At 41.0% G+C, this 21,611-nt stretch overlaps 1 protein-coding gene across 1 annotated transcript; it reads left to right on the top strand.

Moving 5' to 3' along the window:
* The first annotated feature begins 583 nt into the window (after positions 1-583).
* LOC145876185 (stonustoxin subunit beta-like) lies at positions 584-10,095 on the top strand. Its single transcript, XM_082971981.1, has 4 exons — positions 584-753; positions 6,232-6,278; positions 6,700-6,944; positions 8,383-10,095. Exons 2-4 carry the CDS (start codon positions 6,257-6,259, stop codon positions 8,710-8,712), a joined length of 597 nt encoding a protein of 198 aa, XP_082828107.1. The 5' UTR covers positions 584-753; positions 6,232-6,256; the 3' UTR covers positions 8,713-10,095.
* Positions 10,096-21,611: the final 11,516 nt, after the last annotated feature.

The raw sequence follows: 21,611 nt of genomic DNA, 5'->3' as shown, positions 1-21,611 counted from the left end.
ACAGAGAGCTGGTTTCAAGCGCAGGGCTCAGCAGGTGTTTATTGTAAAGGACCACAGGAGGAGGCAGGTAGCTGGGTCCAGGGGCAGGCAGAAGGTCATACACAGGGGGTCCAAAAAGGCAATAGTACAGGCAGGGAAACGGCATCATTAGTGAGGCAGGCAAAAACTATCATTCACAGGAGGATTATTTACTGTCACCTCACATTAAACATTTGATCTGAAATCCAAAATGTTGGAGTTTAGAGCCACATTTAAAATGTTATCTTCACTGTCGAAATAGATATGGTGTGGACTGTATACTCAATACAATCTAAATCTGATACCTCACTGTCTGTCTTTTGACATATACTGCTTTTAAACTGGTCTGGTCAGTCTACTCAAATATTTGTACTATACATGTTTCTATCTGCAGGCAATACTTTGATAATTTGTAATTTATAATATGATACATTAATTTATGAATAGATATGGAAGGTTTCAGGACACTGATATATCTGAATATGTTGAAGAAATATACTGCCACTATTTTCACCACCAAAGAATAGCAGTGTGGTTTTAATATGATTTGACTCTTTGCAGGCTGTCAGGCTGTCTAGTCACAGAGGAAGGCTGTGCTTCTCTGGTCTCAGCTCTGAGGTCAAACCCCTCACACCTGAGAGAGCTGGACCTGAGCTACAATCACCCAGGAGACTCAGGAGTCAGACTGCTCTCTGCTGGACTGGAGGATCCACACTGCAGACTGGAGAAACTCAAGTATGTAGAGGGTTTATGTCAATGTTCATATCAGACATGTTGGACTTTTCAGGCTAGTTAAGACAAACATTCTGACCACCACTTGGACAAAGCTATATGCTGTGTGTGTGTGTGTGTGTGTGTGTGTGTCCTGTGAGTGTGTGTGTGTGTGTGTGTGTGTGTGTCCTGTGAGTGTGTGTGTGTGTGTCCTGTGTGTCCGTGTCTTGTGTGTCCGTGTCTTGTGTGTCCGTGTCTTGTGTGTGTGTGTCCTGTGTGTGTGTGTCCTGTGTGTGTGTGTTTCACAGTGAACACACACACACACACACACACACACACACACACACACTCACACACACACTCACACAGGACACTCACACACTCACACAGGACACTCACACACTCACACAGGACACTCACACACTCACACAGGACACTCACACAGGACACTCACACAGGACACTCACACAGGACACACACACACACACTCACAGGACACACACACACACACTCACAGGACACACACACACACACTCACAGGACACACACACACACACTCACAGGACACACACACACACACTCACAGGACACACACACACACACTCACAGGACACACACACACACACTCACAGGACACACACACACACACTCACAGGACACACACACACACACTCACAGGACACACACACACACACTCACAGGACACACACACACACACTCACAGGACACACACACACACACTCACAGGACACACACACACACACTCACAGGACACACACACACACACTCACAGGACACACACACACACACACACTCACAGGACACACACACACACACACACTCACAGGACACACTCACACACACACTCACAGGACACACTCACACACACACTCACAGGACACACTCACACACACACTCACAGGACACACACACACACACACTCACAGGACACACACACACACACACTCACAGGACACACACACACACACACTCACAGGACACACACACACACACACTCACAGGACACACACACACACACACACACTCACAGGACACACACACACACACACACTCACAGGACACACACACACACACACACTCACAGGACACACACACACACACACACTCACAGGACACACACACACACACACACTCACAGGACACACACACACACACACACACACACACTCACAGGACACACACACACACACACACACACACACTCACAGGACACACACACACACTCACAGGACACACACACACACTCACAGGACACACACACACACTCACAGGACACACACACACACTCACAGGACACACACACACACTCACAGGACACACACACACACTCACAGGACACACACACACACTCACAGGACACACACTCACAGGACACACACACACACACACACACTCACAGGACACACACACACACACACACACTCACAGGACACACACACACTCACAGGACACACACACACACACACACTCACAGGACACACACACACACACACACTCACAGGACACACACACACACTCACAGGACACACACACTCACAGGACACACACACACACACACTCACAGGACACACACACTCACAGGACACACACACACACACACTCACAGGACACACACACACACACACACTCACAGGACACACACACACACACACACTCACAGGACACACACACACTCACAGGACACACACACACACACACTCACAGGACACACACACACACACACTCACAGGACACACACACACACACTCACAGGACACACACACACACTCACAGGACACACACACTCACAGGACACACACACACACACACACACAGGACACACACACACACTCACAGGACACACACACACACTCACAGGACACACACACACACTCACAGGACACACACACACACTCACAGGACACACACACACACTCACAGGACACACACACACACTCACAGGACACACACACACACTCACAGGACACACACACACACACAGGACACACACACACACAGGACACACACACACACACACAGGACACACACACAGGACACTCACAGGACACACACACAGGACACTCACAGGACACACACACAGGACACTCACAGGACACACACACAGGACACTCACAGGACACACACACAGGACACTCACAGGACACACACACAGGACACTCACAGGACACACACTCACAGGACACACACACACACTCACAGGACACACACACACACTCACAGGACACACACACACACTCACAGGACACACACACACACTCACAGGACACACACACACACAGGACACACACACACACACACACAGGACACACACACACACACACACAGGACACACACACACACACACACAGGACACACACACACACACACACACAGGACACACACACACACACACACAGGACACACACACACACACACACACACACACACAGGACACACACACACACACACACAGGACACACACACACACACACACACACACACACACACACACAGGACACACACACACACACACAGGACACACACACACACACACAGGACACACACACACACACACAGGACACACACACACACACACACAGGACACACACACACACACACAGGACACACACACACACACACAGGACACACACACACACACACAGGACACACACACACACACAGGACACACACACACACTCACAGGACACACACACACACTCACAGGACACACACACACACTCACAGGACACACACACACACACACAGGACACACACACACACTCACACAGGACACACACACACACACACACACACAGGACACACACACACACACACACACAGGACACACACACACACACACACAGGACACACACACACACACACAGGACACACACACACACAGGACACACACACACACACACAGGACACACACACACACACACAGGACACACACACACACACACAGGACACACACACACACACAGGACACACACACACACTCACAGGACACACACACACACACAGGACACACACACACACACACAGGACACACACACACACACACAGGACACACACACACACACACAGGACACACACACACACACACACACAGGACACACACACACACACACACAGGACACACACACACACACACAGGACACACACACACACACAGGACACACACACACACACAGGACACACACACACACACACACAGGACACACACACACACACACACAGGACACACACACACACACAGGACACACACACACACACAGGACACACACACACACACAGGACACACACACACACACAGGACACACACACACACACAGGACACACTCACACACACAGGACACACACAGGACACACACAGGACACACACAGGACACACACAGGACACACAGGACACACACAGGACACACAGGACACACACAGGACACACACAGGACACACACACACACACACAGGACACACACACACACACACACACACAGGACACACACAGGACACACACACACACACACAGGACACACACAGGACACACTCACACACACAGGACACACACAGGACACACACAGGACACACACAGGACACACACAGGACACACAGGACACACACAGGACACACAGGACACACACAGGACACACACACACACACACAGGACACACACACACACACACACACACAGGACACACACACACACACACAGGACACACACACACAGGACACACACACACACACACAGGACACACAGGACACACACACACACACACACACAGGACACACACACACACACAGGACACACACACACACACACACACAGGACACACACACACACACACACACAGGACACACACACACACACACACACAGGACACACACACACACACACAGGACACACACACACACACACACACAGGACACACACACACACACACAGGACACACACACACGGACACAACACACACACACACGGACACACACACAGGACACACGGACACACGGACACACACACAGGACACACACACACACACAGGACACACACACACAGGACACACGGACACACACACAGGACACACACACACAGGACACACACACTCACAGGACACACACACACACACACACTCACAGGACACACACACACACTCACAGGACACACACACACACACACACACTCACAGGACACACACACACACTCACAGGACACACACACACACACTCACTCACAGGACACACACACTGGACGCACACACACACTGGACGCACACACACTGGACTCACACACACACACTGGACTCACACACACACACTGGACACAAACACTGAAAACGCTCTTACCAACGCTTGACCAGTGCGTGTTTGTGTCCAGTGTGTGTGTGTGAGTCCAGTGTGTGTGTGTGAGTCCAGTGTGTGTGTGTGAGTCCAGTGTGTGTGTGTGAGTCCAGTGTGTGTGTGTGAGTCCAGTGTGTGTGTGTGAGTCCAGTGTGTGTGTGTGAGTCCAGTGTGTGTGTGTGAGTCCAGTGTGTGTGTGTGAGTCCAGTGTGTGTGTGTGAGTCCAGTGTGTGTGTGTGTGTGTGTGAGTCCAGTGTGTGTGTGTGTGTGTGTGAGTCCAGTGTGTGTGTGTGTGTGAGTCCAGTGTGTGTGTGTGTGTGAGTCCAGTGTGTGTGTGTGTGTGAGTCCAGTGTGTGTGTGTGTGTGAGTCCAGTGTGTGTGTGTGTGTGAGTCCAGTGTGTGTGTGTGTGTGAGTCCAGTGTGTGTGTGTGTGTGAGTCCAGTGTGTGTGTGTGTGTGAGTCCAGTGTGTGTGTGTGTGTGAGTCCAGTGTGTGTGTGTGTGTGAGTCCAGTGTGTGTGTGTGTGTGAGTCCAGTGTGTGTGTGTGTGAGTCCAGTGTGTGTGTGTGTGTGAGTCCAGTGTGTGTGTGTGTGTGAGTCCAGTGTGTGTGTGTGTGAGTCCAGTGTGTGTGTGTGTGTGAGTCCAGTGTGTGTGTGTGTGAGTCCAGTGTGTGTGAGTCCAGTGTGTGTGTGTGTGTGAGTCCAGTGTGTGTGAGTCCAGTGTGTGTGAGTCCAGTGTGTGTGTGTGTGTGAGTCCAGTGTGTGTGAGTCCAGTGTGTGTGTGTGTGTGAGTCCAGTGTGTGTGAGTCCAGTGTGTGTGTGTGTGTGAGTCCAGTGTGTGTGTGTGTGTGAGTCCAGTGTGTGTGTGTGTGTGAGTCCAGTGTGTGTGTGTGTGTGTGAGTCCAGTGTGTGTGCGCGAGTCCAGTGTGTGTGCGAGTCCAGTGTGTGTGTGTGTGTGTGTGTGTGTGTGTGTGTGATTCCAGTGTGTGTGTGTGATTCCAGTGTGTGTGTGTGCGATTCCAGTGTGTGTGTGTGCGTGTCCTGTGTGCGTGTGTGTGTGTGTGTGTGTGTGTGTGTGTGTGTGTGTGTGTGTGTGTGTGTGTGTGTGTGTGTGTGTGAGTTCAGGTGTATCCCTCAATGACTGTCTGTTTTTCTGCTTACCGCTACAGTGTGGAACATGGTGGAGAGAACAGAATGAAACCTGGACTTAGAAAATGTGAGTGTTGACTGCTGTGAAGAATATGACTAAGAATAAGTCTTAATTCAAGTTAAGTCAAAGACCACCATCATTACTGACTTGGTCATATTAAATATCATCTGTAGTTCTACAGAAGCACAAATCAGGGACACCAACGTTTACAAAGAGTTGATATGACAGTGTGTGTGTGTGTGTGTGTGTGTGTGTGTGTGTGTGTGTGTGTGTGTGTGTGTGTGTGTGTGTGTGTAATTAATGTGAATAAGTGTGTATTATATTACCATACAGTATAACATATGATCATTCAACAAGTCTCAAGTTACCTTAACTTCTCCTTTTGATACCTAGAAACATCTACATTAAATGAATTAGTGAAAAGTGAGTTAACATTCTAATGTGAATGATGATGATTTCTAATATTGTGTCTGGTTTCATCCATCAGATGTCTGTGATCTCAAACTGGACCTAAACACAGTAAACAGACTCCTCTCTCTGTCTGAGGAGAACAGAAAGGTGACATGGAGGAGAGAGGAGCAGCCGTATCCTGATCACCCAGAGAGATTTGAGGACTGGGAACAGGTGCTGTGTAGAGAGGGTCTGACTGGGCGCTGTTACTGGGAGGTAGAGTGGAGTGGGAGTTGGGCTGGTATAGGAGTGACATATAAAGGAATCAGCAGGAGAGGAGTGGTTAACCTCTTGGGGCTAGGTGGGACGCTAGCGTGCCACCTGTGGTGCACTCCATCAACAGCAGGTGCATTTCAAGAGCGGCAAATTTGAATCCAAATAAATGTCAAAATTCAAATTTTTCAAAAATACAACTATGTTACACCATTTGAAAGATAAACATCTCCTTAATCTAACCACGTTTTACGATTTCAAAAAGGTTTTACGGCGAAAGCATAAATTTAGAGTATGTTAGGACAGTACATTTACAAGAGTTGTGTGTAATGTTTTGTCAAGTCAAAGACAGGGTCACCAAAACCATAAAACCAGCTAAAATGATACACTAACCTTTTACAATCTCCATCAGATGACACTCCTAGGACATTATGTTAGACAATGCATGCATTTTTAGTTCTATCAAGTTCATATTTATATACAAAAACAGCGTTTTACTATGGCATTGATGTTGAGGAAATCGTTTCCCTCCAATAACCGGCAGTCAAGTCAGCGTCAGAAATTAAATAATTAAAATTAGAAAACATTGTTAAAATATTATATTGTCATTTAAAGAATTATAGATTTACATCTTTTGAACGCAATCAACTTGCCAGATTTAAAAATAACCTTACTGGGAAATCACACTTTGCAATAATCTGAGCACTGTGCCCAGAAAAATACGCGTTGCGATACAGACTAGACGTCATGTTGGGGAGATCTAAAATCGAAAATACTATGTAAATAATCCATTACCTTTGATTCTCTTCATCAGATGTCACTTCCAGGTATCACAGGTCCATAACGAATGTAGTTTTGTTCAAAAAAGCTCATCATTTATGTCCAAAAATCTCCGTCTCGTTAGCACATGATGTAAGCCAGCCGGACTTCTCGTCATGAACGAGGGGAAAAAATATATTTCCGTTCGTTCAAACATGTCAAACGTTGTATAGCATAAATCATTAGGGCCTTTTTTAACCAGAACATGAATAATATTCAAGGTGGACGAATGCATAGCCTTTTATAACGTATTGGAACGAGGGTACCCAACATGAAGTAGCGCGCCAGGTGTCTAATGGGACATCACCGTTCCATGGCTCTTGTTCGGTCAGATCTCCCTCCAGAAGACTCAAAACACTTTGTAAAGGCTGGTGACATCTAGTGGAAGCAATAGGAAGTGCCAAAATATTCCTAAACCCCTGTGTCTTTCAATGGGATAGCTTTAAAGTCAATACAACACATCAGGTATCCACTTCCTGTCAGAAAATGTCTCAGGGTTTTGCCTGCCAAATGAGTTCTGTTATACTCACAGACACCATTCAAACAGTTTTGGAAACTTTAGAGTGTTTTCTATCCATATATAATAAGTATATGCATATTCTAGTTACTGGGTAGGATTAGTAACCAGATTAAATCGGGTACATTTTTTTTATCCAGACGTGCAAATGCTGCCCCCTAGACCCAACAGGTTAAGGACTGTTCTCTTGGATCCAATGACAAGTCCTGGAGTCTGTTCTGCTCTGACAACAGTTACTATGCCTGTCACAATAATAACTCCACTACCATAGACGTCCCCTCCTCCAGCTGGTATAATAATATCTCCACTACCATAGACGTCCCCTCCTCCAGGTCCCACAGAGTAGGAGTGTATCTGGACTGGTCAGCCGGCACTCTGTCCTTCTATAGAGCCTCCTCTGACACACTGACCCACCTGATCACATTCACCTCCACATTCACTGAGCCCCTCTATCCAGGGTTTAGGGTTTATGATGTTGGCGACTCAGTGTCCCTGAAATAATAACTGGACACACACACACACACACACACACACACACTGAACACACACACACACACTGAACACACACTGAACACACACACACACACACACACACACTCTGGACAGACACACACACACTGAACACACACACTGGACACACACTGAACACACACTGAACACACACACACACACTGGACACACACACACTGAACACACGCAAACTGGACACACTCAGAACACACACACACTGAAACACACACACACACACTCACTGGACACACACACACACACACTGAACACACACTGGACACACACACTGGACACACACACACACTCAAACGGACATACAAACACACTGAAAACACACTGGACACACACACTGGAAACACACACACACTGGAAACACACACACGCTTGACACACACACGCTTGACACACACACTGGATACACACACACATACACACACAAACACTGATACACACACAAACACTGACACACACACAAACACACATAAACACTGACACACACACTGAACACACACACACACTGACACACAATGGACAAACACACACTGGACACTCACACACTCTGGACATACACACACACACACACACACACACAAACACACACTGGACAAACACAAACACACACTGGACAAACACACACTGGACACTCACACATGACAGGCTTGTAATATTTTCAGATCTTTTACCACTTTGCATTTTTTATGATATATTTTACTGTTTGTGTTTGTACCACAGGAGGTTGGTGGGACCTTATTTAGGGAGGACAGGCTTGTAATGGCTGGAGTGGAATAAGTGGAATGGTATCAAACACGTGGTTTCCATGTGTTCCATTTCATTCACTCTGTTCCAGACATTATTATGAGCCGTCCTCCCCTCAGCAGCCTCCTCTGGTATGTACTGTCCTGTATGTGAGAGAGATCCAACAAGGAATTACAATGTATGTATTACTTTTAATACCTGCAAATGACAAATAAACTACTGGAACTCCTTATGAATGTCTGCAGCCGACAAAAGGTGAAAATATTACCGGAATATTCTGCAAAATGTTGATGAAGACGTCACTCAATCCACCCAAAACAACATGCAGTCTTTCCACAAGACTCCCATGAAGTTATAGTGTGACGTTATGAGTCGACGTTAAAGTAACATTCTCACAACATACTGCACTTGTTTTATCCTGTTTTAGATGTATCCTCTGTTTAAACATTTAAACTCTTACAATAACACTGTTAAAATACCAATGTGATCATTTCTTGTCTTTTATGTTGGAAAAACAAATTGTACAATTATATGTGGACATACGCTCCATAGTTATACAAGTATACATGGTTATATTGTACTTTTCATAATAAAACATACTTGAAACAAGAAAAAGCATGTTAATTGTGAGAACAATTTCGTTATTGATTTTTACATTGCTTCTCTCTGTCTCATGTTGACGTTTGTCATGAATCTTGACCTGGAGGCAGAACTGTGCGATTTCCTCTAGATATGTCAGCTGCAAAGTCAGAATTGGCTGTGGAAAATGTTGTTTTATGGTCTTAATTTAAGGGAAGGATTAGCAGTGTGGTTGAGGTTAGGATTAAAATCTGATTGTATTACTTTGTGCCTGTGCCAGCTAGGGAATACTTTGCTGAACTGCCTCCAGGGCAAGATTCATACCAATAAATGCCAAACTGCCTCCAGGGCAAGATTCATACCAATAAATGCCAAACTGCCTCCAGGGCAAGATTCATACCAATAAATGCCAAACTGCCTCCAGGGCAAGATTCATGACAATAAATGCCAAACTGCCTCCAGGGCAAGATTCAAACCAAATCAAATGTATTTATATAGCCCTTCTTACATCAGCTGATATCACAAAGTGCTGTACAGAAATCCAGCCTAAAACCCCAAACAGCAAGCAATGCAGGTGTAGAAGCACGGTGGCTAGGAAAAACTCCCTAGAAAGGCCACAACCTAGGAAGAAACCTAGAGAGGAACCAGGCTATGAGGGGTGGCCAGTCCTCTTCTGGCTGTGCCGGGTGGAGATTATAACAGAACATGGCCAAGATGTTCAAATGTTCATAAATGACCAACATGGTCAAATAATAATAATCACAGTAGTTGTCGAGGGTGCAACAAGTCAGCACCTCAAGAGTAAATGTCAGTTAGCTTTTCATAGCTGATCATTGAGAGTATCTCTACCGCTCCTGCTGTCTCTAGAGAGTTGAAAACAGGAGGTCTGGGACAGGTAGCACGTCCGGTGACAGGTCAGGGTTCCATAGCCGTAGGCAGAACAGTTGAAACTGGAGCAGCAGCACGGCCAGGTGAACTGGGGACAGCAAGGTGTCATCATGCCAGGTAGTCCTGAGGCATGGACCTAGGGCTCAGGTCCTCCGAGAGAAAGACAGAAAGAGAGAAAGAGAGAGCATACTTAAATTCACACAGGACACCGGCTAAGACAGGAGAAATACTCCAGATATAACAGACTGACCCTAGCCCCCCGACACATAAACTACTGCAGCATAAATACTGGAGGCTGAGACAGGAGGGGTCAGGAGACACTGTGGCCCCATCTGATGAAACCCCCGGACAGGGCCAAACAGGCAGGATATAACCCCACCCACTTTGCCAAAGCACAGCCCCCACACCACTAGAGGGATGTCTTCAACCACCAACTTACCATCCTGAGACAAGGCCGAGTATAGCCCACAAAGATCTCCACCACGGCACAACACAAGGGGGGCGCCAACTCAGACAGGAAGACCACGTCAGTGACTCAACCCACTCAAGTGACGCACCCCTCCTAGGAACGGCATGGAAGAACACCAATAAGTCAGTGACTCAGCCCCTGTAATAGGGTTAGAGGCAGAGAATGCCAGTGGAGAGAGGGGAACAGAGACAGCAAGGGCGGTTCGTTGCTCCAGAGCCTTTCCGTTCACCTTCACATTCCTGGGCCAGACTACACTCAATCATAGGACCCACTGAAGAGATGAGTCTTCAGTAAAGACTTAAAGGTTGAGACCGAGTCTACATCTCTCACATGGGTAGGCAGACTATTCCATAAAAATTGAGCTCTATAGGAGAAAGCCCTGCCTCCAGCTGTTTGCTTAGAAATTCTATGGACAATTAGGAGGCCTGCGTCTTGTGTCCAGAGTGTACGTGTAGGTATGTATGGCAGGACCAAATAGGAAAGATAGGTAGGAGCAAGCCCATGTAATGCTTTGTTGGGTAGCAGTAACACCTTGAAATCAGCCCTTGCCTTAACAGGAAGCCAGTGTTGGGAGGCTAACACTGGAGTAATATGATCACATTTTTTGGTTCAACATAGGAGGGCCAAGCACAGGAAGCAGCTCTTTCAGTAGTTTAGTTGGAATAGGGTCCAGTATGCAGCTTGAGGGTTTGGAGGCCATGATTATTTTCATCATTGCGTCAAGAGATATAGTACTAAAACACTTTAGTATCTCCCTTGATCCTAGGTCCTGGCAGAGTTGTGCAGACTCAGGACAATGGAGCTTTGGAGGAATACCCAGATTTAAAGAGGAGTCTGTAATTTGCTTTCTAATGATCATGATCTTTTCCTCAAAGAAGTTCATAAATGTATTACTGCTGAAGTGAAAGCCATCCTCCATTTGCGAAGGCTGCTTTTTAGTTAGCTTTGCGACAGTATCAAAAACACATTTTGGATTGTTCTTATTTTCCTCAATTAAGTTGGAAAAATAGGATGATCGAGCAGCAGTGAGGGCTCTTCGATACTGCACGGTACTGTCTTTCCAAGCTAGTCGGAAGACTTCCAGTTTGGTGTGACGCCATTTCCGTTCCAATTTTCTGGAAGCTTGCTTCAGAGCTCGTGTATTTTCTGTATAGCAGGGAGCTAGTTTCTTATGACAAATGTTTTTAGTTTTTAGGGGTGAAAACTAGGTCCAGAGTATGACTGTGGCAGTGAGTAGGTCCAGAGACATGTTGGACAAAACCCACTGAGTCGATGATGGCTCCGAAAGCCTTTTGGAGTGGGTCTGTGGACTTTTCCATGTGAATATTAAAGTAAATTAGAATATTATCTGCTGTGACTACAATGTCCGATAGGAATTCAGGGAACTCAGTGAGGAACACTGCATATGACCCAGGAGGCCTGTAAACAGTAGCTATAAAAAGTGATTGAGTAGCTGCATAGATTTCATGACTAGAAGCTCAAAAGACGAAAACGTCGTTGTTGTTTTTTTTGTAAATTGAAATTTGCTATCGTAAATGTTAGCAACACCTCCGCCTTTGCCGGATGCACGGGGGATATGGTCACTAGTGTAACCAGGGGGTGAGGCCTCATTTAACACAGTAAATTCATCAGGCTTAAGCCATTTTTCAGTCAGGCCAATCACATCAAGATTATTATCAGTGATTAGTTCATTGACTATGAGGGATCTAACATTAAATAGCCCTATTTTGAGATGTGAGGTATCACAATCTCTTTCAATAATGGCAGGAATGGAGGAGGTCTTTATACTAGTGAGATTACTAAAACTAGTAAGTACTGTCTTAAAAACAGAGGCACAAACTCTGCAGTTGTTGATCTGATGTTTGGTGTTAAAGGGGAAATATGAAATAGCTACATCCATATTTAGACTTTTTAAATGATTTATTTATAGCCATTGATTCTTGAAGAATATAACACATGTCTCATGAGCTTAGTTCAACTGTTGTTCCCCATCAGAACCACAAATAAGCTTTTTATACTCCAACGTTTAGAAACAATTGAAATGATAAAGAAACACTGTAAACACTCAACATGGTTAAAACTATAATGTTGATGTCATGGATGGTCAGTCCTTGTATCCGTAGGTCAGTCTATGAATTTGAGAGTAGTTACATTTCTCCAGCCCCATCATCATCTTATAACCAAACTAGTGGTGGAATGACAGCTTTGTTATTGTATGAACTACAGATTGGTTGATAGATGTGCGGCTATTTTATAGGGGTAGGATTTGTAACCTAGGATTTAAATAGCAAAAAATTGTCTGCCCTGAGACTTGGTTTGGTAAACAGCTGATGGATGGGCGCTGGAGAAATGTAACCACTCTCAAATTCATAGAGAAAGCTATTGTAGCAACCGTAACCCAAAACCTAGGGACCTCGTCAAGAAGTTCAGACATCTTGGTGTAACAGTTATAAGGTGTTGGCTTGACAGTCACTGGACCCAGGTTTGAGTTCAGCTCAGGACTACCCCCTGAATTGACTACACTATAAATACAAGCACTGGCCATCCATAAGGTCAAAATTATAGTTTTAACCAGATTTCAAGGCTATACAGTGCTTGTTAACAAACAGTGGTGTTATTCGAGCTTATGTTTTGGTTTCTGGTGGGGTAATACAGTTTAAACATTTGAGGCATTTATAAGTTATATTCTTCATGAATCAATGGTTATATAGTAAATGGGTCTTTCTATAACTGCCAGTGTAGATTTTCCTGTGGGGGTCAAATTGTTAGAGCTGTTGATAAGTCATTAGCTGTGTTAGAATACTCATACTAACCGTACTATTTGTGATGTTAACTGAGTATATAGTGTGCTTATTGGTCATAGTTTGATATAGTTAGTATGCCAAAAGTTCCCGGATGTCGTACTAAATTCGCCATAATATGACGTAAACACGCAGTACGTTAGGGCCCATAATGCAATTCTTCAGGAAATGGGCGTGGCTTCACATTGTTTTCAGATTTGAAGAAAATGGCGGAAAATATGCAGCCGAAGTCCAACGAGAGCCGATACAAATTCATTGCTTTAACTAATTATGACAAATGTTAAGAAAATGTTGAGCAATGTAATAAAATAATTACTTTTCAAATAAGTTACTTTACACGTCATTTTGGCTGACTATTTGTTAGCATGTTATTACAGCAGTATGTACCGTTATGTTATCTAGCTACCTAACGTTAGTTGGCTACTTATACATCAAACTTGCCAGTATATGAACTATATTCTATCTAACTAACTACCCAATGTTTATTGACTTGATTATTCCCGTCATTCTTAGCTAAATGGTATAGTCGTTGTGCTTTCTCACTGGACATTCGGGTGCTTTCATAAATTCACTCTGACTGACTATCTACTCTGATTTCAGAGCACTCTCGTCTGAGTACCAGAGAGCAGAATAATGAATTTACTAGCGCTCAACACCCGTTGAATATGTCCAGGTGTCAGTAAACGTAGGCAACAAAAACCGTAATTAAATGTTTACCAGCAGCACAGTTACAGTCACTCTGGATAACATGAAAACTGCCTAACCAGGTCTGCTAGGGCGAGTAAAATGGTCAGAGTCTCATTTGTGTCTGGAAGTAGCTAGCAAGCTAAGGTCAGAACGGTCAAATCAACCCAACTCCTCGGCCGGAGCGGCCAGTGGCTCCGAGAGCGAAACGGGCTGAATTTACAAAATGACAATCTGACAACGGTCTGGATTTATGAAGCACTCTGGTATTCAAGATTGAATTTACAAACACACCCGAAGTCGTAAAATGTCTAACTAGTAATGTGTTATGCTAACTAGCTAGCAAGAGGTTGCATAGCAACAGCATAAACTTCCAGTAGACAGGAGAAGAGCCTCAACTGAAAGGAAACGGTTTGGTTACAGTTTACTACAATTAACTAATAGTATGTAGTATATACTCATTAAGTATGTAGTTACAGTATACTACAATTAACTAATAGTATGTAGTATATACTCATTAAGTATGTAGTTACAGTGTACTACAATTAACTAATAATATGTAGTATATACTCATTAAGTATGTAGTTACAGTATACTACAATTAACTAATAATATGTAGTATATACTCATTAAGTATGTAGTTACAGTGTACTACAATTAACTAATAGTATGTAGTATATACTCATTAAGTATGTAGTTAGTTTACTACAATTAACTAATAGTATGTAGTATATACTCATTAAGTATGTAGTTACAGTTTACTACAATTAACTAATAGTATGTAGTATATACTCATTAAGTATGTAGTTAGTTTACTACAATTAACTAAAAGTATGTAGTATATACTCATTAAGTATGTAGTTACAGTATACTACAATTAACTAATAGTATGTGGTATATACTCATTAAGTATGTAGTTACAGTATACTACAATTAACTAATAGTATGTAGTATGTACTCATTAAGTATGTAGTTACAGTATACTACAATTAACTAATAGTATGTAGTATATACTCATTAAGTATGTAGTTACAGTATACTACAATTAACTAATAGTATGTAGTATATACTCATTAAGTATGTAGTATACAGTATACTACAATTAACTAATAGTATGTAGTATATACTCATTAAGTATGTAGTTAGTTTACTACAATTAACTAATAGTATGTAGTATATACTCATTAAGTATGTAGTTACAGTATACTACAATTAACTAATAGTATGTAGTATATACTCATGAAGTATGTAGTTAGTTTACTACAATTAACTAATAGTATGTAGTATATACTCATTAAGTATGTAGTTATAGTATACTACAATTAACTAATAGTATGTAGTATATACTCATTAAGTATGTAGTTACAGTTTACTACAATTAACTAATAGTATGTAGTATATACTCATTAAGTATGTAGTTACAGTATACTACAATTAACTAATAGTATGTAGTATATACTCATTTAGTATGTAGTATACAGTATACTACAATTAACTAATAGTATGTAGTATATACTCATTAAGTATGTAGTATACAGTATACTACAATTAACTAATAGTATGTAGTATATACTCATTAAGTATGTAGTTACAGTATACTACAATTAACTAATAGTATGTAGTATATACTCATTAAGTATGTAGTTAGTTTACTACAATTAACTAATAGTATGTAGTATATACTCATTAAGTATGTAGTTACAGTATACTACAATTAACTAATAGTATGTAGTATATACTCATTAAGTATGTAGTTAGTTTACTACAATTAACTAATAGTATGTAGTATATACTCATTAAGTATGTAGTTACAGTATACTACAATTAACTAATAGTATGTGGTATATACTCATTAAGTATGTAGTTACAGTATACTACAATTAACTAATAGTATGTAGTATGTACTCATTAAGTATGTAGTTACAGTATACTACAATTAACTAATAGTATGTAGTATATACTCATTAAGTATGTAGTTACAGTATACTACAATTAACTAATAGTATGTAGTATATACTCATTAAGTATGTAGTATACAGTATACTACAATTAACTAATAGTATGTAGTATATACTCATTAAGTATGTAGTTAGTTTACTACAATTAACTAATAGTATGTAGTATATACTCATTAAGTATGTAGTTACAGTATACTACAATTAACTAATAGTATGTAGTATATACTCATTAAGTATGTAGTTAGTTTACTACAATTAACTAATAGTATGTAGTATATACTCATTAAGTATGTAGTTATAGTATACTACAATTAACTAATAGTATGTAGTATATACTCATTAAGTATGTAGTTACAGTTTACTACAATTAACTAATAGTATGTAGTATATACTCATTAAGTATGTAGTTACAGTATACTACAATTAACTAATAGTATGTAGTATATACTCATTAAGTATGTAGTATACAGTATACTACAATTAACTAATAGTATGTAGTATATACTCATTAAGTATGTAGTATACAGTATACTACAATTAACTAATAGTATGTAGTATATACTCATTAAGTATGTAGTTACAGTATACTACAATTAACTAATAGTATGTAGTATATACTCATTAAGTATGTAGTTAGTTTACTACAATTAACTAATAGTATGTAGTATATACTCATTAAGTATGTAGTTACAGTATACTACAATTAACTAATAGTATGTAGTATATACTCATTAAGTATGTAGTTAGTTTACTACAATTAACTAATAGTATGTAGTATATACTCATTAAGTATGTAGTTATAGTATACTACAATTAACTAATAGTATGTAGTATATACTCATTAAGTATGTAGTTACAGTTTACTACAATTAACTAATAGTATGTAGTATATACTCATTAAGTATGTAGTATACAGTATACTACAATTAACTAATAGTATGTAGTATATACTCATTAAGTATGTAGTATACAGTATACTACAATTAACTAATAGTTCGTAGTATATACTCATTAAGTATGTAGTATACAGTATACTACAATTAACTAATAGTATGTAGTATATACTCATTTAGTATGTAGTATACAGTATACTACAATTAACTAATAGTATGTAGTATATACTCATTAAGTATGTAGTATACAGTATACTACAATTAACTAATAGTATGTAGTATATACTCATTAAGTATGTAGTTACAGTATACTACAATTAACTAATAGTATGTAGTATATACTCATTAAGTATGTAGTTAGTTTACTACAATTAACTAATAGTATGTAGTATATACTCATTAAGTATGTAGTTACAGTATACTACAATTAACTAATAGTATGTAGTATATACTCATTAAGTATGTAGTTAGTTTACTACAATTAACTAATAGTATGTAGTATATACTCATTAAGTATGTAGTTACAGTATACTACAATTAACTAATAGTATGTGGTATATACTCATTAAGTATGTAGTTACAGTATACTACAATTAACTAATAGTATGTAGTATGTACTCATTAAGTATGTAGTTACAGTATACTACAATTAACTAATAGTATGTAGTATATACTCATTAAGTATGTAGTTACAGTATACTACAATTAACTAATAGTATGTAGTATATACTCATTAAGTATGTAGTATACAGTATACTACAATTAACTAATAGTATGTAGTATATACTCATTAAGTATGTAGTTAGTTTACTACAATTAACTAATAGTATGTAGTATATACTCATTAAGTATGTAGTTACAGTATACTACAATTAACTAATAGTATGTAGTATATACTCATTAAGTATGTAGTTAGTTTACTACAATTAACTAATAGTATGTAGTATATACTCATTAAGTATGTAGTTATAGTATACTACAATTAACTAATAGTATGTAGTATATACTCATTAAGTATGTAGTTACAGTTTACTACAATTAACTAATAGTATGTAGTATATACTCATTAAGTATGTAGTTACAGTATACTACAATTAACTAATAGTATGTAGTATATACTCATTAAGTATGTAGTATACAGTATACTACAATTAACTAATAGTATGTAGTATATACTCATTAAGTATGTAGTATACAGTATACTACAATTAACTAATAGTATGTAGTATATACTCATTAAGTATGTAGTTACAGTATACTACAATTAACTAATAGTATGTAGTATATACTCATTAAGTATGTAGTTAGTTTACTACAATTAACTAATAGTATGTAGTATATACTCATTAAGTATGTAGTTACAGTATACTACAATTAACTAATAGTATGTAGTATATACTCATTAAGTATGTAGTTAGTTTACTACAATTAACTAATAGTATGTAGTATATACTCATTAAGTATGTAGTTATAGTATACTACAATTAACTAATAGTATGTAGTATATACTCATTAAGTATGTAGTTACAGTTTACTACAATTAACTAATAGTATGTAGTATATACTCATTAAGTATGTAGTATACAGTATACTACAATTAACTAATAGTATGTAGTATATACTCATTAAGTATGTAGTATACAGTATACTACAATTAACTAATAGTTCGTAGTATATACTCATTAAGTATGTAGTATACAGTATACTACAATTAACTAATAGTATGTAGTATATACTCATTAAGTATGTAGTTACAGTGTACTACAATTAACTAATAGTATGTAGTATATACTCATTAAGTATGTAGTATACAGTATACTACAATTAACTAATAGTATGTAGTACATTTAACATTTACATTTAAGTCATTTAGCAGACGCTCTTATCCAGAGCGACTTACAAATTGGTGCATTCACATTATGATATCCAGTGGAACAACCACTTTACAATAGTGCATCTAAATCTTTTAAGGGGGGGGGGGGGTGATTGACTCCGCTGTCCTGGCGTCGTGAGGGAGTTTGTTCCACCATTGGGGTGCCAGAGCAGCGAACAGTTTTGACTGGGCTGAGCGGGAACTGTGCTTCCTCAGAGGTAGGGAGGCGAGCAGGCCAGAGGTGGATGAACGCAGTGCCCTTGTTTGGGTGTAGGGCCTGATCAGAGCCTGAAGGTACGGAGGTGCCGTTCCCCTCACAGCTCCGTAGGCAAGCACCATGGTCTTGTAGCGGATGCGAGCTTCAACTGGAAGCCAGTGGAGAGAGCGGAGGAGCGGGGTGACGTGAGAGAACTTGGGAAGGTTGAACACCAGACGGGCTGCTGCATTCTGGATGAGTTGTAGGGGTTTAATGGCACAGGCAGGGAGCCCAGCCAACAGCGAGTTGCAGTAATCCAGACGGGAGATGACAAGTGCCTGGATTAGGACCTGCGCCGCTTCCTGTGTGAGGCAGAGTCGTACTCTGCGAATGTTGTAGAGCATGAACCTACAGGATCGGGTCACCGCCTTGATGTTAGTGGAGAACGACAGGGTGTTGTCCAGGATCACGCCAAGGTTCTTAGCACTCTGGGAGGAGGACACAATGGAGTTGTCAACCGTGATGGCGAGATCATGGAACGGGCAGTCCTTCCCCGGGAGGAAGAGCAGCTCCGTCTTGCCGAGGTTCAGCTTGAGGTGGTGATCCGTCATCCACACTGATATGTCTGCCAGACATGCAGAGATGCGATTCGCCACCTGGTTATCAGAAGGGGGAAAGGACAAGATTAATTGTGTGTCGTCTGCATAGCAATGATAGGAGAAACCATCTGAGGATATGACAGAGCCAAGTGACTTGGTGTATAGCGAGAATAGGAGAGGGCCTAGAACAGAGCCCTGGGGGACACCAGTGGTGAGAGCGCGTGGTGCGGAGACAGATTCTCGCCACGCCACCTGGTAGGAGCGACCTGTCAGGTAGGACGCAATCCAAGCGTGGGCCGCGCCGGAGATGCCCAACTCGGAGAGGGTGGAGAGGAGGATCTGATGGTTCACAGTATCAAATGCAGCCGATAGGTCTAGAAGGATGAGAGCAGAGGAGAGAGAGTTAGCTTTAGCAGTGCGTAGTATATACTCATTAAGTATGTAGTTACAGTATACTACAATTAACTAATAGTATGTAGTATATACTCATTAATTATGTAGTTACAGTTTACTACAATTAACTAATAGTATGTAGTATATACTCATTAAGTATGTAGTTACAGTATACTACAATTAACTAATCGTATGTAGTATATACTCATTAAGTATGTAGTTACAGTTTACTACAATTAACTAATAGTATGTAGTATATTCTCATTAATTATGTAGTTACAGTTAAATTAATTAAACTCTCTTGGGCAGGTAGGACGCTACCGTCCCACTCACCAACAGCCAGTGAAATAGCAGGGCGCCAAGTTCAAAACAACAAATCTCATAATTCAAACGTACAACTATTTTACACCATTTTAAAGATAAACTTCTCGTTAATCGAACCACATTGTCCGATTTCAAAAAAGGCTTTACGGCGAAAGCATAGCATTAGATTGTTAGGACAGCACCTAGACAAGAAAAAACACAGCCATTTTCCAAGCAAGGAGAGGCGTCACAAAAAAACAGAAATACAGCTAAAATTAATCACTAACCTTTGATGATCTTCATCAGATGGCACTCATAGGACTTTATGTTACACAATACATGTGTAAAAGTCAAAAAAGTTATATTACAGTTCGTAGAAACATGTCAAACGATGTATAGAATCAATCTTTAGGATGTTTTTTATCATAAATCTTCCATAATATTCCAACCGGACAAGTCCTTTGTCTTCATAAAGGAAAGAGAACTGAGCTCGTGCTC

Source organism: Salmo salar, unplaced genomic scaffold (genome assembly GCF_965601325.2).
Source record: "Salmo salar unplaced genomic scaffold, fSalSal1 ptg000468l, whole genome shotgun sequence".
Classification (NCBI taxonomy): Eukaryota; Metazoa; Chordata; class Actinopteri; order Salmoniformes; family Salmonidae; genus Salmo; species Salmo salar.
Note: the sequence above shows the minus strand (reverse complement) of the source record. Positions and strands in the feature narration are given on the sequence as shown.